This window comes from Hyla sarda, chromosome 11 (assembly GCF_029499605.1).
Source record: "Hyla sarda isolate aHylSar1 chromosome 11, aHylSar1.hap1, whole genome shotgun sequence".
Classification (NCBI taxonomy): Eukaryota; Metazoa; Chordata; class Amphibia; order Anura; family Hylidae; genus Hyla; species Hyla sarda.
Window position 1 is genome coordinate 53,527,945 of NC_079199.1, and position 26,672 is coordinate 53,554,616.

The 26,672-nt window shown below is 41.0% G+C and overlaps 1 protein-coding gene across 8 annotated transcripts in view; it reads right to left on the minus strand.

The window, feature by feature from the left end:
- KLC1 (kinesin light chain 1) overlaps positions 1-26,672 on the minus strand; it is an 89,393-nt gene that overhangs the window by 12,700 nt on the left and 50,021 nt on the right. For 3 of the 8 annotated variants that reach the window (XM_056546758.1, XM_056546764.1, XM_056546759.1), the window contains exons 4-13: positions 26,208-26,286; positions 25,368-25,593; positions 24,176-24,263; positions 22,371-22,472; positions 15,901-16,074; positions 15,721-15,820; positions 14,737-14,786; positions 14,385-14,449; positions 12,193-12,301; positions 10,155-10,325 (exon numbers count right to left, since the gene is read on the minus strand). In XM_056546758.1, the coding sequence (XP_056402733.1) occupies positions 10,155-10,325; positions 12,193-12,301; positions 14,385-14,449; positions 14,737-14,786; positions 15,721-15,820; positions 15,901-16,074; positions 22,371-22,472; positions 24,176-24,263; positions 25,368-25,593; positions 26,208-26,286 (1,164 nt within the window). Of the gene's footprint in view, positions 1-716; positions 1,347-7,580; positions 7,668-10,154; positions 10,326-12,192; positions 12,302-14,384; positions 14,450-14,736; positions 14,787-15,720; positions 15,821-15,900; positions 16,075-22,370; positions 22,473-24,175; positions 24,264-25,367; positions 25,594-26,207; positions 26,287-26,672 lie in introns of those variants that run through there. The other 5 variants (XM_056546766.1, XM_056546765.1, XM_056546763.1 and 2 more) reach the window with 5 other exon arrangements.

The window sequence follows — 26,672 nt, forward strand, 5'->3', positions numbered from 1 at the left end:
TGGGGAGTTAAGAGTGCTGCTGTATGCTTCTGGCTATATCTAGAAATAGGTGGGAGTCCTAATATGGTGATCCTGACCGATCAAAGCTTTTGACAGGTCACAAAAGGGGAGGGAAGAACCATGAGGACCAGCTGACTGCCATTCAATGGATACCAAATGTCAAGCTTTAGGCCTGTTTTCCACGAGTGTATTGACATATGTTTTTACAGCTCTGAAATACAGATGAATCAATGGATGAACTACCATCAGTATGTCATCAGCAGTGCATTCATATTTCTGTACAGTAAAGACTGATGTGATGTTTTTTAACTACACTTAGAAAAACAAATGCAAACTAGATGGAAATACTGATGCAATCGTATTTTAAGCCCATGAATTGTAGTGGTGGTTTCATCAAGCAAAACTGCAAAAAGTGCTTAATTTTAAACACTCATAAATCAATCCCCATAGATAACATTAGCTTTCTATTGCAGTCTGAAAAAAATGTAATATGTTCATGTAAAAGGCAGAAACATGCACCAAAGACATCTGCATCTCATATTCTGTGGGTGCCCATGTTAGTGATTATAGTAGCTAATTCCAGAACTTCCCACAAAAGAATATTTGCATATCTAAGTGCATATAGGTGACTGGTTGCAGATAAAGTGCACCCCAGGATATGTCCAGGAATGTTAGAAGGAAAGAAAACCAAGCAGACAAGAAGACGCAGACAGAGGTCAGGTGGAGAGAGTTTATTAGAAGTTAGAAAGACTTATACACAAATCACCATACACTTTTAGGATTAGTAGAAGAAGCACAACTGCCATAAAGTCACACTAAAGACTGAAAGAGCTCTAAATCCAGTTAAGACTCAACATTGGAGATCCATCACTCTGACATTCGATGGTAACCACACGATGGGTCTCCACATCTAGGTTCAAGCACTTGCAGAACATGCTTAGTGATTCTACAGCATACAGGTTGTCTGTTTCGAGGTCCAGTTCATGCCGACCTCAGGGGTATTAGTTACCTTCCATGAAAGAGCGGCGAGCTGAGAAGTGCTTTCCTAGTGACTTAATACATTATAATAACACATGGCTTCATGATCAGGTTACAATTCTCCATTACTAGATTACAGTTCTGACAAAGCTACAGATATACAGTGTTAAGAAAAGAAAAAAAAATATCAGCTCTGGTAGTGTAAATGGTCAATTTACAAAGGAAGTGTGTATGACAGCCTGGACAGGAATTCTACAGAAGATGTGCTAGAACACTGCAGTCAGTACTGGAGAGAGAGGTTAAAGCTTGAAGATGGAGCACGTCCGTCATGCAGGAGACAGAATTAGAATCACACAAGGCATCTACGCCTGTGGAAAGGAAATGGAAACACAAGAAAAAAACATCTCCATGAAAACGCTGGAGATTCACAGTTTCCCCCTTCAGACAGATCTTTTCACAGTATTTCTAGGTCACATGGCCAAACCATCAGAAGACATTATGGTCTGGTCATAGAAAAGAAATAAAAGCTTTAACTAAATATCTTTTCTTAAAAGGGAAATCCATACCTTCTATGTTTGGGTATGATCCTGGACCACTTCTTATACACAGAATGAATGGGCTCTATAGAGTTTACAACCCTTTGGCACTGCACAGAAATTCTGACCCATAAGGACAATTTGAGAGAGATTTATCAAAACCTGTCCAGTAGAAAAGTAGACCAGTTGCCCATAGCAATCAGATTGCTTTTTTTTTTCATTTTTGAAAAGGCCTCTGAAAAATTAAAGAATCAATCTGATTGGTCGCTATGGGAAACTCAGAAACTTCCTCCTCTAAACAGGTTTTGAGAAATCTTCCCCAATGTCATTACAATGAATGGCCCCTTTGCTTAAATGGAATCTATCATCAGTATCACCAGAACTAACCTGCAGGTATAGACTTGTAGTGCGGGTGACACTGATGACAATGTTACTTCCCAATCATGCTTCATTATCCCTTTTCTTTTTTATTAGCAAATTACCTGCTTTGTGGATTCCTTTACAGATTCCCCTTAAGCTGGCTATACCGATTAATGTTGCCAAACCTAATGACCATCTAGATGGGGATGTCTAGAGTTTACCCCTACATCTGCCTGGGAGGGGAGGAGGGGGAGCTGTGGCAGGACCAGCGGGGGTTTAGGCAATATCCTCTCAGCATTATATTCATTTTATGAAAGAAGAACTGTAGTCAAGGTAAAAGAAAGTTGTTTTATATTGTGGACCTTAGGTGTCCTGTTTCTAAAGTGGTTTTTATTTTCCTGCTATGCCCAGTTCTCAAGAGACAGGGATTTTACAATTTGGTTGACGATCAACCCTTCTCCATGAATAGTCAGATGGTTGCGAACTTTATTTACTATAGAGGGGTGAAGGGGGGGTCTAAATACAAGGCTGAGGGGGTGTTGTTCAATCGTCGCTAAACCTAGCTCAAGACTCTTTTGGAAATAAAGTTTCTGCCCCTCCAAATTTAGTGAAAAGTGAAAAAGAAATATTAAAACCCGCATATCAGAGGTGCTTGGCACCAAAATAAAGTTCCCTGATGAGAACAGGGAATCAGAGACTACAAAATAAAAACAACATTTTTTTATACTGACCACATGTCCTCTTTAAAGCGCCATAATATCTCTTTAACGCCTTACCCCTTTAGTTTATTTCCTAGAGAATGTACCGCCAAAACCATCTGGCTTCATCAGCTTTTCTCTTCCCCACGGGAAACACATGAATTTCCGGCCAAGTCAAGGATTAATGGGGACCAATGGGGCACATAGCTGTTTGATAAGCCATCAGCTAAAGTGTAGGACCCCCTTTAGTCCCCTCCTTCATTCAGAACACAGACATGCTGGGCTGAGCACAGCATACATAGGTATTAAGGGGTGGAGGGGTCACAGGAATAGCAGTTGGGTGACCGCTATTTATACGGCCAGCTTAAGATTATAAGCGAAACCTCTGGACAGTACCAAGAGCCCTATTGTTTTGTAAATAATTCATGGTCAGAGATCACAGACTTCACCAAATGTGACTACCTCAGGATTGCTTTCCCCTTTAAGAGCTTGTTTACAAGGTCATCTCTGAGGTCTTATACCGGAATCAACAACAATTCCCTCAGGAGATATCCTGGTACACAAGTTAATATACTAGAAATAGATTTACTCTACTCTATTAGCAAAAGGAGAAAGAGTTAAGTGGCAAAAAGAAAAAGTAGAAAAGATTGATAAAAACAATTGATGCAAATCACTTATAGCAGCCATATTAGGGATACATTACTGTATCTATAGATTTGTTTACTAATCGGACAGATGAACCTGGCATAAGCATTTATATATTGTTCACTGAAAAAAAGCAGATACCACTACTTGTTTTTACTTATGCACAGGTTTGGTTTATCTTCTAAGAGTCACCGAATAATAAAACTAAAAGGTTTGACTTAACACCATGTAAGTACTGTAACCAGTGTTATTGACTGCTTCGGCTATAGCCCCATTTGGCATCTAAACATGATCCTTTTATTTTATGTAAAGGAACATGAGCTTTTTCTCACTTATGCAGTTTATAGGTTGCATTCTATAGAGAGAACGTCAATAGTTCCATAGAAAGTCATAGGGATGTGTCAAAGAGCCGTAGCATGATCTAGGTCGGAGAGTCACCAAGTATGGGGCCCCCCGCTATACATTCAACTAGAAGCAGGTTTCTGGGTGATAATACATAAACAACAGACTGGCTTCTATTTGGGCCGGGTATGACGGTATATTACAGCTTCATCTCACCCAAAGGTTCTAAGAATTCTACTCTTGGACTGTTATAAGGGATTTCACATAGTAAGCATCATATGTGACTAGATGCAATAAATACACAAGCACATGCACAAATAAAAGAAAAAAAAGTTATGTAAATGAAAGAAAAAAAAATGACAGGCGGGATAATGTTGATCAAAACTGGTGTGATAAGAAACATATCAAAATAAGATATCATCAAAGCGTGTGGAGGATCTATAAATCTCATGGGATCACATATAGAAACCACCAAAGATGAATCTAAAATGTTCATGCAGAGGGAGCATGCCCAAGTTAAGAAATGGTGACAATTTGGGGAATTGACAGACTGCTTTTTCTAAAGCCAATAGCATTCTATAGGCCTTGGATGGTAAAACTAATAGTACCATTAGCATGGATATGTGCCCTGTTCTGCCTGCATAGCTTTTTATTTACTATAAAGCAGACCACCAAACTACATTACAAGTGCCATCTGAGTGCACGGACAACTGAGACCCTCACCAATCATCAGAATGAGGGAGACCCACTGCTTATTAAAGGACTGAATCCCCTTCAAAGTTTCCCTAACCAGCAGAAACCATGTCCACTTGACTGTGCAAGGAACTGAGGTTCTCTGCTCTTCATTCTCAGGGTGTCCTGGAGGTCAGACCACCATGGATCAAAAGTGATGGTATATCGGGACGGAGGCAAGCTTTCTGTAAGTTGAGAAGTTGCATATGGTATAAATAAACCATTTTTTTGGACTTGCTACCTCAATTCTATACTTATGACTATATGGCTAGGATATAGCCCAGTGAGGTGTGCACCCTGGCCTATGGGTAATTTATTGAACATATGTATCAGTGTTGCTGCAACACATACCTTTAATTTAATCAAAGGTAATTCGGCACTGCTTACTTCTGTTCACCCTTAAAGGGGTATTCCAGGCAAAACCTTTTTTTTTATATATATATATCAACTGGCTCCAGAAAGTTAAACAGATTTGTAAATTACTTCTATTAAAAAAAAAATCTTAATCCGTCCAATAGTTATTAGCTTCTGAAGTTTTCTGTCTAACTGCTCAATGATGATGTCACGTCCCGGGAGCTGTGCATGATGGGAGAATATCCCCATAGGAACTGCACAGCTCCCGGGACGTGTCATCAGAGAGCAGTTAGACAGAAAACAACAACTCAACTTCAGAAGCTAATAACAATTGGAAGGATAAGATTTTTTAACAGAAGTAATTTACAAATCTGTTTAACTTTCCGGAGCCAGTTGATCTATGATCTATAAAAAAAAAAAGTTTTGGCCTGTAATACCCCTTTAATACTGCAGTGGAGTGTGATAAAGTACTGATAGGTGAAGTTCAGTGCTGCTCTGATGTCAGCAAACAGGCAACGATTGATAGATAAGGAGAAGAAATAACGTCAGCCACTCACCAGGTCTTCTTGGATTTTATTCAGAAATACTCACACATTACATTGATGTAACTGCGTGGACAGGTCTCGGGGGGGTACGGTAGGCGACAACGGGCCGTGTTTCGCACAGGTGTTGTGCTTCGTCTGGCCTCCAAGGAGGCCAGACGAAGCACAACACCTGTGTGAAACACGGCCCGTTGTCGCCTACTGTTCCCTCCCACGAGACCCGTCCACTCAGTTACATCAATGTAATGTGTGAGTATTTCTGAATAAAATCCAAGAAGACCTGGTGATTGGCTGACGTTATTTCTTCTCCTTATCCATCAATCGATACCTTTAATTTACATGACATCTTAATGCTAATCTGTCACTTTATAGTATGAGAACTACCCAACATCTATAAACAACTGTTCTAAATGCAAGCCCTAAACACAAGATAAAGGCCCAGATTTATCAAGCTGTGTGAAAGAAAAAATAGAGTGATTTTTCCAAAGCAACCAATCACACAGCTCAGCTATCAAACTCTGGTAAAGTGACACCTAAGCTCTGATTGGTTGCTGTGGAAAAATCACTCCATTTTTTTTTCTCAGTTTGATAAATCTCCCCAAAAGTGTTTTTAACTCCTAAAGCTTTACTTCACTTTTGAAATTTGGCATGAATCAAGGAGACGACATACATCATGCATCATATAAATTAAAAAGTCATGCAAGAATGCATCACAAGCAAATGCTGTAATAAAACAACAACACAAAAAGTATATGGAATGTGGTACTTTTTCTCATAGGACAAAATGACATGATAAAACAAAAAAAAAATAAACGAGTTGCCAAAATAAAGATAAAACAAGATTGGGATGTCATACAAGGGTCACAAATAAAATGACGGCTTGGTTTTATAGTCATCGTTACTTTCACCCCAGCTAACAGAATAGTTGTCATTTCCAGCTTTATCACCATGTTATGTGCGGCCCCATCTTTTAATAATACATCACTGGGAGATGGGAAGTTAAGGGTTAATTTCACGCCAGACACACAAAAGGGGCCGCAACACAGACCTAGAAATACTGTTTCCATACCCCTTGTAAAATGTTCACATCTGACAAACACAAGTTTAATACAGATCATGCAAAGAACAGCAGAAATGAAGGGAAGAAGTACAGTACACAGTTTATAGATCAGCAGATCACATGAGGCCCATGCTGCACATGGTCAGGGCTTTGATTACAGGAAATTGTGCAAAAGTGGAAGGTAGGTATGCTGATTGAGTGTCTGGGTGCAAAGGAAGACAAGACAGATGGTGTATATGTGATATACGACATTGTATGTCGACTTCTAAAGCAACCCGTCCCTTTTAAAGGAAATCTTTACTTGAAATCTCTACTAATGAATAAAAAAATAAAAAAAATTATCCCTTGCAGTGCATATTCACAAGAGTTACACAACACCAGGGTGTGCTCCCCAGCTTTTGCACCACTAACTCCTATGCAAGCCACATGGGGAAGCTGATAAAGTTAAAATTTGAAAATTTTCCATTCCAGAAATCTACATTTTCATTCTGCCCACTAAGCTTAAAGGGGTACTCTGGTGGAAAACATTTTTATTTTCAACCTGTGCCAAAAAGTTAAACAGATTTGTAAATTACTTCTATTTAAAAAAAATCTTAATCTTTCCAGTACTTATTAGCTGCTGAATACTACAGAGGAAATTCTTTTCTTTTTGGATTTCTTTTCTGTCTGTCCACAGTGCTCTCTGCTGACACCTCTGTCCATTTTAGGAACTGTCCAGAGCAGTAAAGGTTTTCTATGGGGAGTTACTCCTACTCTGGACAGCTCCTAAAATGGACAGAGGTGTCAGCAGAGCGCACTGTGAACAGACAGAAAAGAAATCCAAAAAGAAAACAAATTTCCTCTTTAGTAAAACCGGAGTACCCCTTTAAAACTAAGCAGATCCTTCCTGTTTTGTAGAAGTCACTTTCCAGCAGTGTCCTTATTCTCACAGAAAGGAGTACAGTGTAAGGCGACAGCAGCAGATAGATAACACATCTATTCACAAAAGGAGATGCTTAGAGTTCAACCTAGGCCCCCCATAGCATGACCTCTCTGCACAGGTCACAGAGCATGCTTAGACACCTCTGCCATTTTAGTGAGCAGGGTCTGGTGTGCCTATGTCCATGGGGCTTGCTGTAAAGCATAAGTCTGAATGCTGTTAAATTATAATACTGTACAAAAAAAATGTACACTCAGAATCTTAAAAAAATAAATAAAAATAAAGTGTTTAGGTATTTGGCTCCAATCAGTTAGAAAAAATTCTAGGCGATACATTTCCTTTAAGGACGGGTTGTCAAAAGAAAAGATTCTTTCTTCTATTGTGATATCTATGCGTAACCAAGGGATTGTGAGCGTGTACTGTGAAATTCTATATAGATAAATAGCATGCAGATTTCCTAGTTATCACCTGAACAAGGGAAAGAATTTGATGAACAGATTGCTATCAGGAAAAAAAAAAAATACTAGATTATTATAAAGAGGAGGAATAACAGTGCATAATGCAAAGAAAAGATGCGGGAGAATTATTATTTCATGAGGAATACAAGAATTTATTAAAGCAGTCCTGTTTAAAGGTGTGAAAATGTATATACATGTATGTAATCTCTTATTCAGAAAAGTAACACCTCAGGGTATGTTAATGTTATCCGTATTAATGGTCTATCCTTATAATAGGCTATGATTGTCAGATCGTGGTGGTCCGACACATGGCACCTCCACCAATCAGATGACACAGTGACTGTGGTATTCCTGCGAGCAGAGTCCCTCTTATGAGACTATGTGCATAGGATTACAGCACAAAGCAGCAAACACTATGTAAAGGGGTATGCTAACAAAAAAATATAAGTTTATGGGCATTATGAAAAAAAAAAAAACAACATGCTATACCTACTAACCTTCGTCCCCCATAGCTTCTGTTCCATGCACTCCCAGTAACCCGATGCTGTTTCCAGGGGGGTGTTGGAGCACGAACTGCGCACTCATACACTGTCCCGCGACTAGCTGAGCGGGCACATTTTGTTCCAACTCCCTGACCCAGGCAGTGGCGGAGAGCAGCAGTGACCGTAAGTGCATAGAACAAGACCTTCGAGGAAGCAGGGCAAGTATGCCTTTTTTTTCTCAGCAACAAAACATTTTGTTTCCGCTAGAATACCCCATAAATGTGCAGCACTGGGCCTGATAAACAATAAGGGAGACTCACCACTTGACACTTCAAATCACTTGATTGGTGTAGGTACCTGAAATCATACCCTAAGAAATCAGATTTTCTTGATTCAAGAAAATCTAAAAATAAGGTATTCAATTTAGCAGTCCAATCTAAATTTTTAAAGCCTGATAAGCTCTTAAAAAGGGGTACTCCGCTGCTCAGCATTTGGAACTGTTCTGAACACTGGAGCCGGGAGCTCATGAAGTCATAACCCCGCCCCATCATGATGTAACGCCCCAACCTGCCCCCTCAAAGCAAGTCTATGGGAGGGGGCGTGACAGCCGTCACGCCCGCTCCCATAGACTTGCATTGAGGGGGGCAGGGCGTAACATCATGAGGGGGCAGGGCAATGACGTCACAAGCTCCCGGCTCCAGCGCTCGGAACAGTTTGTTCCAAACGCTGAGCAGCGGAGTACCCCTTTAAGGGTCTAGTCACACATACAGTATTCTGCGCAGATTTGATGTGCAGGATTTAAAGCTGTGTTCAGTCATTTAATTTACATTGAAATCTGCAGCAGAATAATGTATGTGTCAATAGACCATTAAAGGGTACCTCTCAAATAAACTTTTGATATATTTTATAGATAAATGAATGTTGAATAACTTTCCAATAGCATGTTAATGAAAAATATGCTTCTTTCTATTGTATTTTTCCCGATCAGTCCTGTCAGCAAGCATTTCTGACTCATGCCAGCTGCCAGCCTGCTTTGTTCACAGCCAAACAGGCTGGCAGCTCGTAGTGAACAAAGCAGACTGGCAGCTCGTAGTGTTTAGGACTCCAGCATGAGTCTGAAATGCTTGCTGCCAGGATTGGTAGGGAGACCCCTAGTGGTCATTTCTTCAAAGTGGAAAATTAAATAGAAAGAAGCATATTTTTTAATAACATGCAATTGTAAAGTTATTCTGCATACATCTATAATATATCAAAGTTTTTTTGATGAGAGGTACCCTTTAAAGGTATTTTCCAGGATTAGATTGGTTAGGATGTGACTCCCGGCATTATCACCAATCAGCTGTTTGAATAGACTGCAGTCCTCACGTGATCACTGCAGCCTCACAACTTTCAATCTTTGTACTATTCGTGAAAACAATGCAAGGTACTCTAGAGTGTTCTAGATGCAAGGTATTCTAGAGTGTATCGAGTATGAGCACTTGTAAGCATTACAAAGGCTGCAGTGCATGGCCTGTTCAAACAGCTGATCACCAGGATTATGGGAGTCTTACTGCCACCGATCTAATATTGATAGCCTATCCTGAGGATGGATAACCCATTTAACGTGTAACAATTAGTGACAAACCTGCAGAGCTCTACTGTTATACTGAAGAAAAGTTAGGAAAGGGACTTTTTATTTCTACTCTGTTGTGCCAGATTTTATATTTAAAAAACCCCATAAGAGATGCCATACATGTAAGGATACTAATACAGCTAAATGATAATTACATCTAAGCGATGGAGTTGAGTGGTAATGATACATGTGGGTATTCTACCATAATAGTGATTCAGGGAAAACCTAAGCCTGGACAGTCAATCAGCATCACAGGAGGAAGAAGAGGTCAGAAATTACCCAGATATCAATGCTTCAAGCAGGAGACTTTGCTGTATTATTCTGGTTATTACAATGCAGATTATAATAGCATGCAGATCATGTTAATGTGGTTTAGGATTGGTCAGAGCGGCAATAATGTCAGCCATGATTTGCTCGCACTGTGTACTGCACTTACCCCGTTCCACTCTACGCTCATACTCACTTCCTCCCCTCCGTCAGGACCGCTCTCGTACTTTACCACATCAAGGCTCTCTCGGCTCCTCCTTTTCTCAATGCTTTCTGGGTCGTTTAACACTTCAGCCACTCGCTGCTTGTGGACATTGTCTAGTCCCTGTGAGACAGGACCCTTGCGTTACAAGTAAAAGGAAAAGTCCCTGAGATATAAGTAAGGAAGGCAGAGTATGACGTATAATGTCAAGGCCTGGAAAGGAAAGCTTGTTTCTTTCCAGGAGGCATGCATCTTTAAACACGGACACCTTGACATTTTCATTTTAACATTCCACAGAGCTTGTACAAGAACAAATGTGATACATGCAGCTGAAACAATGCAATGGCCATATTGCTGATAGCTGTGGTCCTGTAAGTAGAACTGATGAGAATAAGTTTGCTCGCAGGGTCCTCACCTGATTTCCTAACCATATGTATGCTAGAGTCAGCTAGTGACAATTTTGGACCATATACGGTTTTGTCACCGGACTGAAAAACACATTCTGGCAATAAAACTGATATGGTTCAAAAATAAGCCGACTGGAGTCACTAGCTGAGTCCAGTCGGCTCATTCAAATGAGTCACAGGGCGAACGTATGCCCAAATCATAGTGTGAATGTAGCCTTACAATGTGGTACAAAGGTGATCAGCAAATCGCTGCAGCTGGCGATGCAATTACCCTACAGCAACCTCTGGAGGGCAAATAAACTAAGAGAGAGAGACATAAACATCCTTCTTAACAGCTACACTCTCTGGCTAAAAATAGAGAGTGGCCTAAATATACACAAAAGAAGTGGCTATGTAGGACCCCTATTTGTCGTACTTGAAAGAGATCATTGGTTGACCTTTACCCTGCTTACAGATGTGACTTAACAGTTTAGCCCTAACTATATACTTTTCATAAGAGCCCCCACAATGCATTGCAAGTGTGCAGCCATTACTAATCGATCTAGCGAGGTGTACCGAAAAACACCTGCTGCCCTTCAGCTGTAAAACCATAGAGCTAAACATATGCTCAGCCTCTTTATAATTTTTATATAGCTCTTAAAAACCCTTTTTTTTTTTAGGAGACCTTAAACTAACTGTATAATTTAAATGCACATGACTGAGCCATCTAATGTTAAAATATCTTCCAATTTTTCAGGGCTAGTCTTACAGTCACATAATTTATTTGGCTAAAAAACCTCTGCTGGCCCATCCAGTGTTTCATATCACACAGAACACTCCAAGTGACGCTGAAAACGAACAGATGAAAGCATGCAAATACAGCCACAAGACTAGAATATAAAAACACAGAAATATCACAATACAAAAACTAACATGTCACAGAGATCTATTGCTTTTATACTAGGAGATGTATTTTTATAACATTTTTTAAAGTGTCCCCGGTGCCAGTGATAAATAAAGTAGTAGCATTCAGACTACAGATATAGGGGTACTTCACAAATGTCAACAGTTGTATGGGTAACAATGTTAACATCTGGATTTCACACCCACAATGCTACTTTCCTTACATATTAAATAAAATAAATAATGTGCATATAGCATTCTATGGCATAAGTGCTTGTTTGCAGAGGGGTGTAGTTATAGGTTCTGCTCTGGTACCTAAGGGGGGGGGGGGCAAAGGCCCCAACAACATATAAGAAGGTACTATTATTTAAAATGGCACACAGTAACCGAACGCCCTTGTAAGGCAAAGTTCACATCTGAGTTGGAATCTTTGTTCATAGCCTCCACTTAGATTCAATCTGTTTGCTATGCCATTTTTTTCAATCAAAACTACGGGCAATTCAGAAGAGTTCAAAACAATTGGGTACATATATATTGTATTGAGCCCAAGGAGCTTTGTGTTATGTGTGTAACATTATGAGCCCTCCTGGGGACTGGGACAGACCACATGAGATGGAATAATAATATTCAGGCAACATACTACAGCCTAAAATCAAAAGTACCTAACAATATCACAGAAATAAAGCACAGGATTACACCATGCTAACACCACTTACCTGCTTCCGTGACCTCATTGCGGCTTCTTCTAGCGTTTCAGCTGCTTCAAACTTGCCCTGACGTCTATAAAGTGCTCCAAGGTTTTTCAGTGTTGTGGTCACTGTGGGGCTGAACATAGATGTTTTGAATTTTTATGTTAAGTTATCCATTTAATAAATGTGGCAATGTGTATATTGTGTCCTAGTTTAAACTCCGTTGGAAAAAACTTTTTTTTAAATGAACTGGTGCCAGAAAGTTAAAGGGAAGCTCTTTTCTCTGTCCCTGCCTATAGCCCTTCTATCCCTAACCCCCTCCCTGCCTTTATATATATATATTTTTTTACTATTTTAAAAATGGCATTTAGTCTGCCTGGTAGTGTGCTCACTACCAGGCAGACTTCCCCAACAGGCACCATGTCACTGATGCCTGCTGGGGGCCAACTTCCGCCCTTAGTTCTCCTAACAGGGCGCCTCCAGCTGTTTCACCACTACAACTCCCAGCATGCCCTGACATCTACTGGCTGTCAGGGCATGCTGTGAGTTGTAGCGGTAAAACAACTGGAGGCACCCTGTATTGGAAGGCAACCTCCGTGGCTCTGTACCGGGCGAACAGCGGCGGGGGAGCTGGAGCTGAGCCGGAGCCCGGCCATGGAAGGCGGCAGCTACACCGGAGTGGAGCCGGAGGGGCCCCTGTGGTCCTGGACTCCCCTCAGGTGGCTGCTGAAGAAGGACGTGCGGAGCCCCTTCCAGCTGCGCTTCTCCCTGCACCAGGCCCACACCCCACCCGGGGCTCTGCTGGCTGCCGCCGCCCAGGAGCTTCATGGGGGAAGGAGTGAGCCGAGAGCCAATGCGGGAGGGACTGGTGCGGGGGAGCCTCTTCCAGCCCCCCCCCCCCCGTACAGCAGAGCCATCGGCGAGTGCAGGGAGCCGATGCGCAGCCCTGGATGTTCCTGCACAAAATTACGACTGATGCCCTGCCGGAATCAGTCAGAATTTTGCAGTGATGTCACTCCGTACTGCATTCGGCCACTAGGAGGGCGACCCCTAATGGCCGAATTTCAAATTGCTTTTAAAATTTTTTAAAAGCATTTTTTTTATAAAACTATATTAGAGATATGTTGAAGTACTTAAGTACTACAACATATAAAAAAACATTTTCACGACAGTGCCCATTTAAACAGATTTGTAAATTACTTCTATTTAAAAATTATTATCCTTCCAGTACTTCTTAGCAGCTGTATGCTAGAGGAAATTCTTTTCTTTTTGAATTTCTTTGTCTTGTCCACAGTGCTCTCTGCTGACACCTCTGTCCATGTCAGGAACTGTCCAGGGCAGCATAGGTTTGCTATGGGGATTTTCTCCTGCTCTTGACAGTTCCTGATACGGGCATCAGGTGTCAGCAGAGGGCACTGTGGTCAACTCAAGACAAAAGAAATTCAAAGAGAAAAGAATTTCCTCTGTAGCATGCAGCTGCTAATAAGTACTAGAATGACAAATATTTTTTTAATATACGAATTTACAAATCTGTTTAAACTTTCTGGGACCAGTACATAAAAAATAAAATAAAATGTTTTCCACTGGAGTACCCCTTTAAGTCTAAGTAGCCATGTAGTATTACATGGCGACATTCTACATAATATAAGAATGGCTTAATTCCCCTCTCAATTAAAGGAGATAGGGGATACATTTTTTGTGAGGCTTTTCCTGTAAGTCCATACTTATTAATGGAGAATGGAAAGAATCCTCTGATGAAAAACACCATCTATAAGCTACAGCAAAGAGCGGCTACAAAGTGTCTCAATCTAGAGGATCTAGCACTGTCCACTGCTGTCAACGGGCATTGTGCAATGGTTTAACTTTATCTGTTGACTTCCAAAGGATCAATAGGGTATCACCCTGAGATCTGCTAGTGTTGGGTGACCCCTCTAACAAAAATGGACTGTCCTAAATGGACAAACTCTTTAACCCTTCAAACACTCATGTTTATAAGCGACAGTTGTGTTTTCACCACTTTCAGATTTAGCAGAGTCCTAGTAATGCTCATAAACACATACCATACATTTTCCAATGTAGTTTATCCTGCTATTAATTGAAAGACAATATAATGTCTTACAGACAAGGTCCTAGAGAATAAGAACTGTCATAGTTTGTGTGACTTCATTTTACAACCTCTGACATCAATAACTGCAAGATCTTGAATGTTACAAACTTACCTGTCAACTTTGCATGCTTTATACCAGCCTCCGTATTCTCCAAATGTGCCATCCTTTTGTTTCCCCTAAGACACAAATACATTCAGGGTCAGATAATGTGATGTGTGTAAAGGATTAGATCATAAAGAGGGTTTTGTGTTGTGATGTTTCCAGCACTGTTTAATGATTCGTTAAAATTAATCTGGCTCCAGCTAATACAAATAAAATTGATTAGAATGTGGTTGGAGCATGCAACAAAGCCCAGTAAAGATATGTGGTTCTGACCCTACTACAATCTCTAGTACTGCTATGACATTACTGCTATATTGCTTGAAAACACTAATGTATGGATTTTATTTATGGTAAAACTTACTTTAAATTTTTCTCTTTCTTCAGCATGCATCCAGATTGGTTTATTTTCATCTACAGATTAAACAAAAAGCAATGAAGGCATGAGGAGAAGTTCACATATATACAGCCTACAAAGCAGGTTAAGAAAAAAAGAAAAAAAAATAGTACAACAGCCAATTCCCAACTTTCTAATACCCGATGTGTGTTCAGTGTCCAGCAGTCAGACCCCTACCTGTCATCTCAACCCAATTACCATATATACTCGAGAATAAGTCGACCCGAATATAAGCAGAGGCCCCTAATTTCACCCCAAAAACCCAGGAAAAGTTATTGACTCGACTATAAGCCTAGGGTGGGAAATACATCATCCCACTATGTAATCATTCCCCCCCCCCCCCCCCCTAATCATCACAGCCTGTCAATCCCTTCATCAGTGGGTTCGGGCCATCTATGCTACAGGGACCATCTGATGGGGAGGGTTAGTCGTTGCGGGCTGTCCATTTTCACCAGAGGGCCCTCTTCTCCGTGCTTCGGGCCCGGCCCTGGACTAGTGACGCTGCCTTGACGACGACGCACAGGGACATTACGTCACTAGTTCGGGGCCGGGCCCAAAGCGCGGAGAAGAGGGCCCCCCCCCCCCGGTGAAAATGACCAGCCTGGAACGACTAACCATCCCCACCGGACGGTCCATGCAGCATAGATGGCCCGGACCAGCTCACCCTTCCTTCCCGCCGAGGGGAGGAGATTACAAAACAAAAGGGGGGGTCTGGATGATGACGAAGGCCGCAGTGATCTTCAACCTGCGGACCTCCAGAGGTTTCAAAACTACAACACCCAGCATGCCCGGACAGCCAATGGCTGTCCGGGCATGCTGGGAGTTGCAGTTTTGCAACATCTAGAGGTCCGCAGGTTGAAGGCACACAATGGCCCAGACCTGAAGCGGTTAATACATTTTATTACAGAAAAGTAACCTCTATCTGAAAATGTTTTAGCGCACAATCCTTACCATCAACAGATCCAAATTCCCTTTCATGTGCTCGTGTCAGGATCTCCTTGTATAAGGTTTCTGCCTGCTTAAACTTGCCTTGTTTAAGATAACAAGAAGCCTAGAAAATGCAATAAGAATATTAGAGCCCCATCATTTGCAGGACACAGAACGCATAGGTTGGCATCTTCCTAAACTTACCAGATTGTTCTTAGTTTTTGCTACGTTGGGGTCGTCTGGTCCCAGTTTGGTCTGATAGATCTCCAGTGCTCGCTGATAGTAATACTCCACTTCTTCATATTTTCCTTGGTTCTGACACAGCAATGCCAAGTTGTTCAGCTGCTTTGCTACATCTGGGTGGTCTTTGCCCAGCACCTAAAAACAGTCATCAATACATTGTCAAGATGTGCTATTGCCCCTAATAAAACTCCCCTTACTCCAGATTTTGAAGACTGCTAATCCCTGCCTTAGTCAAAGGGCTATGTTAGTCGGCAGCTCTACTGCGTTGCGAAGATAGGCTTGGTTAAAAAGAGACTTATCTGGCAGCACAGGTGCTTTAAATGACGTTTCTAGAAATTCTGTGTAAAAGATACCACCATGCCCCAGACCATGTATACAAGTGCATGAGTGCATATGGGGGTGGGGGGTGTCACAGACACTAAGCAGCACAAGGAATTATCTTAAAACAATATATAAAAAGTGATCAAAAGGGAATCTCTCAGCAGCTTTGGCCACAACAAACCTCAACAAATAGGTCTGCAGGACACAGGTTTAATCATACCAATGTTCCCAATCATCCTGTTAGGATTGCAGAAAAAATGAATTTTTACTCACTTGTGCCATATGTGCTACCAAGTGTCCGCTAGCTGTTCCTGCACATAGGGACTAGAAAACACAACGATTAAGACTTGTTAACAAGTCGAAACGCGTTTGAGAGTTTAGTTTGTGCCTTTATCCTTTGTTTGTTATACTTGGATTTTAACATGATCTAAATAAACCTTGGATTTTTACCGACTGGGAGCTGGAAGTTCATCCTTGTTCTCTGCTGACTAGAAAACACAACCCTGGTAAAGTTTTAAAGCTAAAATTAAATCTGCAATCTAGTCTAAGCTAAATCATTTAGTCACAAGGAGTTCTGAAGCTAGTAAAGTGTCCTGGCTTCTTGACTGCAAATACAAATAATCAGGGATGCGGTAAATAATAAGAATAAAGCATTCAGAATACTAAAACAAGAAGGTAGTAGGGGAGGTATTAAATTATAAGGAGAAAAAAAAAAATTGTTAAAAAATATATATATATAACAATAATAATAATAATAAAACTGCAACAGAGAGAATGATTGTCACAGAAAGTAAGAAGAACCCCAAAAAAATCTTCACCTACGAAAAAACAAACAACTTAAACTGAAAATGTTGCCGCCCCCCCCCCCCCCCCCACAAAATAATCTGGGTGTAATGGAGGAGAATGAGAAAAAAAGGGCCAATCTACTAAATGCCTTCTTTTCTACTGTATTTACACAGGGAAATCTAATTTAAGTAGAAATAATGTAAATTCTCCAGAAAATATTGCCTGTTTAACCCAACAAGAAGTGTGGTGCTGCTTTAATAACATTAATCACATTAAAAATTCTATAATGACACGGATTGTTCTGCAGGACTGGCGCTTAGCAAATGTGGATCAAATATTTAAAAAGAGGTCAAAAAGGGATCCTGGGAAATAAAGGCCTGTAAGTTTAACCAGAACTTACTCTGGTTGGGTAATCTTTCGTAATGGGGTACCACAGGGGTCAGTACTGGCTCCAATTATTATCAATAGGTTCATTAATGACCTTGTAGAGGGGTTACAAAGTAGAATTTCAATATTTACAGATGACACTAAACTGGGTAAGGTGTTCATCAAAGAATAAAACATTAAGTAAAACTACTATCAAAAAGGACTTGCGGGTACTGGTGAATAATAATCTCAACTTTAGTGATCAGTGCCAGGCAGCTGCTGCCAAAGCTAGCAAAGTCATGGGATGTTTTAAGAGAGGCATAGAGGCACGTGACCGGAACATGGTTTTGCCTCTCTATAAATCATTAGTCAGACTGCACATGGAGTATTGTGTCCAATTTTAGGCCCCTGTATATAAGAAGGACATGACTGAACTGCAGAGGAGGGTGACAAAGATAATGAATGGTATGGGAGGATTACAGGACCAAGACAGGTTATCAAGATTGGGGTTAGTTTGGAAAAGACGTCTTCGGGGCGGTCTGATCACAATGTACAAATATATGAATGGACAGTACAGAGATCTTTCTAGTGATATTTTTATATCTAGGCCGATACCCATGACATCCTCTACATCTACAGGTAAGAAGGTTTCACCATCATCACAGACAGATTCTTTACTGTAAGAGCAGTGAGACTATGGAACTCTCTGCCAAATGATGTTATGATGTCTGAATCAATAAAACATGTTTAAAGGGGGCCTGCATGTTTTTCTGGAAAAATATAATAATATTGCAGTTTATGGATACTAGATTTATGTGGATAGAACTTTGATCCAGGGATTTATTCTGATCACCATATTTGGAATAGCGAATGAATTTTTCCTCTGTCATTAGGCAATTGGCATCAGCCTCATGGGGATCATGGGGAGTTTTTGCATTTCACTGGATCAACACAGTAGGATTATAGGTTACATAGTTAGTATGGTTGAAAAAACACATCTGTCTTTTTAAAGGGAAGGGGTATGGGAGGATGAAGGGTAGGGGATGCTAGGGTAGGGGATGGTAGGGGAGGCTATGCTTCTGCATATGCATATGCATTAATATTTAGTTTTAAGAATGTACCTAACCCTGTTATGAAGCCCACAACTGTTCCTGCTGTGACCAGTTCCTGAGGTAGACTGTTCCATAAATTCACAGTTTAAATTCATGGTAAAGAAGTATTGTCACCCGCCCAACATGTTTTTGTTTTTTATACTTTAAAGCAAAAAGTGACTATATTGTGATCGCTGTTACCAAGGTTTACATACACAGTTACATTCCCAACCAGCTCTGCATTGTTAGAAATGACCAGATCATCACTTCTTGTTGTGTCCTCTACAAACTGGGCCATAAAACTATAATGTAATAAATTTAAGAATTGTCTCCCCTTTGCAGTTTTAGCTGAACCCTGACCCCTAAAATATCCCATTATTACCACTGTACCCGGGCAGCCTCACCATTTGTTCATGCATCTGACCTATCTCCTCCGTGGTGTTGGGGGTCTATAGATTACACAAGTTTATATTTTCAGTGTTTATCCCCTTTTGTAATTCTACACACACACAGGCACTCCACATCCTCACAATCTTTACACGCTATTGCATCATTCACACTGACTTTCATATTACTTCTAACATACAAACATACTCCACCACCTTTCTGTTCACCCTATCCTTGCAAAACAGTTTAAACCCTGCTGATTGACAGCCCAGGTTGAACTTGATGGACTTTGGTCTTTTTTTTCAACCTTAATAATAATTGAGGAGATTTATCAAAACATGTCTTAAAACTTTTTTTTTTTTTAAATCAACTGGTGCCAGAAAGTTAAACAGGTTTGTAAATCACTTCTATTAAAAAATCTTAAATCCTTCCAGTACTTTTTAGGGGCTGTATACTAAAGAGAAATCCAAAAAAATGCATTTCCTCTGATGTCATGACCACAGTGCTCTCTGCTGTCCATTTTAGGAACTGTCCAGAGCAGGAGAAAATCCCCATAGCAAACATATGCTGCTCTGGACAGTTCCTAAAATGGACAGCAGAGAGCACTGTGGTCATGACATCAGAGGAAATGCATTTCTTTTTTGGATTTCTCTTTAGTATAGAGCCCCTAAAAAGTACTGTAAGGATTAAGATTTTTTTAATAGAAGCGATTTACAAATCTGTTTAACTTTCTGGCACCAGTTGATTAAAAAAAAAAAAAAAAAAAAAAAAAAAAAAAAAAAAAAAGTTTTCCACGGTAGTACCCCTTTAAAGAAAGGTTAACCAGTTGCCTATGAAAAACAATAGATTTATTATTTTATTTTTCAGAAAAAGAATCAATCAATCTGAATGGTTGCTATTAGCACAGGTTCTGATAAATCTCCCCCCTATGTTACTCCACAACCACACTCCTCCTGACAGCTTTGATGGTTTCCTGCTGGTTAAGACATCGCACGATGCAGAAGACTGCTGGAGTTATCAATCAAGAACAAAGAGAAGCAAATATATGATCCTGGTAGAGATGAGAACTTTCAGTATTAATCTCAAGCAGCGCTAATTGATTCCTGAGGAGTGGGCCTGATGAAGTGCTACGTGCATGACACTGTCCCTACTGTTTCAGACGATTTCGACTTCTTTGCTCTTTCTATTCTCTACAATCTTTTCTCTATCATCCTAATTTTTCTCTGAGGCTTACTTCTGGTATGGTTAGAGAATGGGGCTCCAGGGGTCTGTTTTGCTGGGCTGATGTTGATCTTCTCACTCTCTCTCCTTCCTTTTGACCAGCTAGTTGCTCGCTGGGATCTCCCTTCTTCTGAGGAAGCCCACTATGGTCAGCTTTGCCATTATCTGTCCTCTAGACAGGGCTCGCTGAATTTGTCCTTGCCCACTGGTTTCGAACAGCTGTGTGGAGGCGGTCCTCAGGAGAGGGGACTCCTCTCTAGCATTTATTCTTTCTTGCTCTCCCCTCCAGATGGCCCTCCTCCCTTCCATCGCTATATGAGCCGTTGGGAGGAGGCTCTCAATACAACTATCATCTCAATCCCACAATGGCGTATACAATCTGTGAGCAGGCCTCCAAGGCTTCCATATGCACGGCTTATATAATAGACACAATTTAAGATGCTCGTGGGCTGGTACCATACCCTGTACTTTTAAATAAGTTGAACCGTGATATTCCTCCTCAATGCTTGCATTGTGTTGTGGGCCTGGCTACTATTTTCCCCATTTTCTGGTCGTGCCCGCTTATAATTAACATTTGGGTGCAGAAGCTAGTTCACTCAGTCCTAGATGTTTTAGTCCCTTTAGATCCCATGGTCTCCCCCATTCCTCCTGCACCTGTCTACCAGGGTCCTATCGAAAAAGCAGTTTAAGCTTTTCATGCACATAGTTCTCGCGGCCAAGACACTCATCGCTAAACATTGGAGACAGACCTTTCCTTCGTCGGGAGGCGATCATATTGCTCGCATTCGTGAGATTCACTCCCTCGAATCACTCACTGCCTCCTTGAATAACACTATTCCCTTGTTTCTGTACATATGGGATCTGTGGGACAGATTCACAGTTACTTATTGATAATTATTTTATGATGGTTTTCTCCCCTGAATTTTGTTTGGATTTATTGTTCTTACTCTATCATTTTTGCCTGATGGTGATTTGTATACCTTTCTTATGATGTTCTTTCTGGATTTGGTGATTTATTTGCCTTGTTTGGCTCTACTGTGTTCTTTGTTTGTATGAAAACCCTAATAAATATTACAGTTAAAAAAATAATAATAATCAGATGTGTCTCTAGTAACAATGAAAAAAGTGGCCGCAGGTTTATTTGAGAGCAGTATAGACTTGCGGCACTCCCTGTCAATCACAGTCCAAGTAAAGAGAACATTATTTTCTACCTTATCAGTTATCCTTAGCAGTATGATCAACACCGGTATGATAAAACATGACTTCTATTTAGAAATGTTAGCAGTTTTGTGTGCTAAATAAGGCTTGCAGATTTCATTTATACTGGCCATGAACGTAAAGTAAATGTCAGCTAGATTCCCAGATTTCAATGTTTACTCTAGCCTCCCACTCTCCTTGGCAGTGGTCAGGAGAACAAGGGAAGGGGCATGCTGGATTTGAACATGCTTGATGCTTTCATCCAGTGGGAGTAAGCCGCTGCCAAACCAAATAAATATGAATGTCCGACCAAGCTAAGCATTTATACTTATATGGCACGCTTTAGTTACCTGCTGATTTTGTTGGTCTATACTCAAAGAGATTCTGTTTATTCTACAAAACAGTCCTACGGTATCCACTGGTCACTATCATAGAATTAGTGATTTACTGATTCATATATTCTTGTGCACATAAGGATTAGTATATTGAGTATCTATTATATGAGATCTATTTTACCCTTATTAAGGGCATAGTGCAATATGGAGAACTTATTTCTCTTTTTTTGATCTATGAAAATCATATATCCCTGAGTGCGGATACATTTTTTTTATTATTACATAACTTGTCCAGGATGTATCCCCCATCTGTTATTTATTGTCTTATGTGTATATATTTTTTTAAAGGGAAGATGGGATCATCTATTATTTGTCATATGAATTTTCTTGTATAAATAAAGTATAACTTTTCATGATTATCTTTTCTGTGATATTTCTTTATTGAATGTGGGCAGATGTTTTTTGTAGGTTTATAATATTGATGGCGTCTTGCCAATTTGTTTGGGGCTATTTTTTTTACCCCTATATACACATTGCTCCTTACTTGTAGGTTATATTCTACAAAACAGCTCAACCATGCTAAACATACATGAGGCTTTTTCGTGCCTTATGTGTAGGTAACCTTAACCTTCTTCCCAGAAAGAACACTGCATACATGAGTTATCCAGCAGCATTATTCTCCTATAACAATGTTCTGCATATACAGTAATCACATTTCATGACTTACCTTTTCCCGGATCTCCAAGGCCCTTTTACATAATGGTTCTGCTTCCTTGTACTTCCCCCGCTTCCCATAAAGCACAGCCAGGTTATTAAGGGTAGCTGCAACCTGCAAATTGTAAAACGTCTCTTAATATCAGCACAATCACATCAAAGTACAAAGAGTCTCCAAGGACAAGAACAGACTGCTGAAGAAAATCAATTCAGATCGAGATGTGATAAAAGAAGAAATTAGCATTAAAAAGGTCAGAAGATAAGCACATCTGTCACGTGTTCATTTGGGCTTTACAAAGTGACATCACAGCACATGAAAATACCATTAAAATGAGAGCAAGACCATAGAGAATTACAATAAGTAAAAATGAACTATTGATTATACAATCTAGATGCTGGACACAACTGGATGGATATGAAGAAGATTACGAGATTCAGGGCTATGATTCCATTGGTTCTGAGGCCACTGAACAGCCATAAGTGGATGTGGATTTGTACAAGGCCGTCATTTAGGTGAATGACCTTTATTACAGATATGCATGTGCAAAATTGGCATATGAGCGAATGCACCTACTATAACTGGCTTATTAATAAAACAAGAATGCCCCAAAGTCATAATGTTTGGGGATGCCACAGGAGGTACCAGGATGTACATGCACGTCCTAAGAGGTATCTGGACTATGAAGCAAACGCAGGAGCTGCACACTCTTCATGGACCATGGGTCTTGGCTAATATCAGCAGCTGCTTATAGCTGACAGAAGTGATCATGCTGATGCCCACAATTAAACCTTAAGATGCAGTGATCACATACCAGAAAAAAAAAAGGAATAAAAAAAAAAAAAAAAAAAAAAAGAAAGGGATAGGGGTTAAGATGTCTGATCGCAGGGGGTCTGCCGCTGGGACCACCATGATATCCCTGAAACACCCGCATTCTATGCGAGAGCTGCGTCTCCAGTTTCGGAAACCTCTGGGTTTCGGGGACTGTGGACGTGAGGTCACGCCACGCCCCCTTCATTCATGTCTATGGGAGGGGGCGTGATGGAGTGATTCATAGACATGAATGGAGGGGGCGTGGCGTCACATCCCCAGTACTGGAAACCCGGAGGTTTCCGAAACTGGAGACGCAGCTCCCCCACCCGCGCAATGAGACATCTTATCCCCTATCCTTTGGATAGGGGCTAAAAAATGTTTGCCCGGAATACCCCTTTAATGGGGCTAAACAGTCATGTCAGGAGAGGTGGCAGGTCTTAATTCTATAAAATCAACTCATTGTGAAAGCCTTTTGAAAATGTTCATGCCGATCTGATTGTGTGACATAATTTTACAGCAGTAAAGTTCAAATTAAGCAGCAGCTATTCTCATCTTTTATTGATCTAAGGGTATATTTACACATGGAAGAGTTGATGCAGAAATTTCTGTAACCAAAATTCAGTTCAATTCATCTGAATGGGGGTATTTCTGCAGCAATTACATGGACTTCTACAAGCCCCATTCAGATGAACAGGACTCTCAACGACAATGTCAGCAAGGATTCTTCCATATGTGAATACGCCTATAAAATTAAACACAAAAATGAAGTACCCAGCGCTAGAATAAGGATGGCTGATTTAATGGAGAGGACGCTGTGCGCAGTGCTTATTAGAGATGATTGGCAAGTGGAGGGCAGATGTCTGGAGAACCCTACCTGCTGCTTCTAGGAATCAGCCAAGGCATTAGCAATCTTTCCTGTTGAGTTTAATGTTAACACTTTGAGCACAAATGAGAAAGGATGATCAGGGAGGATAAAATTACACATTATACCGGAATATATTACTGACCGCTGGATGATCTTTTCCCAAGGTCTTTTCACGAATAGCTAGTGCATCATTTAACAGATTGGCAGCATCTTTGTACTTGTTCTGGTCCCTGGAAAAAATTTAACAGAAGGATTTACTCATTTCTGACATCTGCTCATTTGCTGCAATACTGTTGCACAGCTGCTTCAGTTCTAAAGTCTTCTCCCGGTTAAAACTTCGCCAGAAATAAGACCGGTAAACAGCAGTGTTTCCCAACAAGGGGGGCTCCAGCTGTTGCAAAACTACAACTCCCAGTGTGCCCGGACAGCCGTTGGCTGTCCGGGCACGCTGGGAGTTGTAGTTTTGCAACAGCTGGAGGCAATCTGATTGGGAAACACTGGTCCACAGTGATGTAGCAGTCATGTAGCATGAAACCGTTCTCTAGTGTTGAAGGTTTCATCAAAGTGGAGTTCAAGGACTGTAATACTGATGGTCTAACCTTAGGATAGGCCATAAATGTCAAATGGGTGGTGAACCGGCTACAGGCACCCCTTTTGAATAGCTGACTGAAAACACTGTGGCACTCATGCAACTGCTGGCTTACCAGGCACAAATCTGTTCGACGTTATCTAACTCCCAAGTAATCGTCCCAAAAAAACTAAACATATAGACCCTCTTGAAGGGGTACTACCGTGTTGACAACTTATCTCCTATCTAAAGGATAGGTGATAAGTTGCTGGGGACCCCCGCAGCACCCCGCTCTCATCAGGCCCCGGAGCGAACATCGCTCCGGGTCTGATGACTGCCGATCACGGGGCCATGTGACGTCACGCTCCACCCCCTCAATTTAAGTCTATGGCTGTCTCGTCCCTGCCATATACTTGCATTGAGGGGGCGGAGCGTGACGTCACGATCACCAGCCCCGTCATCAGACCCGTAGCGGATGTTCGCTTCGGGCCTGATGAGAGCGGGGTACTGCATGCAAGATTGCGGGGGTCCACAGCGGCAGGACCCCACGCAATCAGGCAACTTATCCCCTATCTTTTAGATAGGGGATAAGTTGTCAGCACGGTAGTACCCCTTTAACTGTCTTTTTGAGTGACTTGCAGATAGCTCAGTGTAAGGTGAACTTTTTTCTTGGCTGTAATGTATGTAATGACAGCAATAGGATAGTTTGATTTTACCCACATACCATTTTAAAGGAAGTATCATTAATAATATGAATAGCCCTTACCTGTATACCAGAGCCAGTATGTTAAGCATTGTGGCGACATCTGGATGATCATGGCCAGAGGTTTTCTCCAAGTCCTCAAGAGCTTGCTTGCAAAGGGGCACAGCCACTTCATACCTGCCCTGGGAGGCATACTGTATCACCAGATTATGGAGGGTTCTTAATCTTGCAGGGATCTCATAGCCACCTTGTTGGGCAGCTGCAGCCGCACTGCTGTGAGGTTGTTGTACTGCAAACACCACAAAGAATTGAAAATAATATAAATAATAAAGGATGCAAATGAATATCTATTCACCCTGCTCCTGTTCAAGGGGAATCCAGCGTAAAAATTCTGCTTGAAAATACTAGTGCAGCAGTTTCTTAATGTTTTCCATGCACAAAGAAGAATTTTTGCAGCGGAAAATTTAGCAGCAAAAAAAAAAAAAAAAAAAAAAATTAAAATCTATTTCCGGACTATCAGAAATAATACATTCCTGGTGGAATCTTTGTGTGAGCTGGCCCTAAGAATTACTCCTGCAAAAAGAAATCACTGTGTGCATTTCCAGCCAATACATAAGGTCCAGAGGTTTCATGTACAATTAGGAACGATTGTCTGATAAGGCCCAAAGTTACTCTACTACACCATAGAACATATTGGGGGAGATTTATCAAAACCTGTGCAGAGGCAAAGTTGCCCATAGCAACCAATCAGCTTGCTTCTTTCATTTTTCACAGGCCTTGTTAGGAATGTAAGAAGCGAGCTGATTGGTTGCTATGGGCAACTTTGCCTCTGCACAGGTTTTGATAAATCTCCCCCATTATGACTACTAAGTGTCTACTACTACAAAACAACATGATACTTACTTCCTGACCCTTGATCGTCATCATCATTCGGGAAGAGGTCATCCAGGGGTTCCTTAGAGCTGTCACTGTCTTTATCATCCTATAAAAAATGCAAGTGAAACAAAAGTGAAACACATCTTACATTGATCTATGGGGCAACTCTAGCCATAACACATCACACAGCCAAAGTTTGTGCCACACTGCCTGCATTGCAGGTAAAGAAGTGAACGAGGTCACATTGCCGCATGAAAGTTGCCATAACTGCTACACAACATCCAGGATAGATTTCTGGTCTCATGCCACAACACAACCACACTGACCTTGATTCGCTGCACTACAACACAGGCAGCGCAATGTTATGAACTTTGGCCATAGCCGGATTCATGGTGTAGCCCTTGCTTAAAAGGGTACTCCGCCTCTAGACATCTTATCCCCTATCCAAAGGATAGGGGTTAAGATGTCAGATCGCGGGGGTCCCGCTGCTAG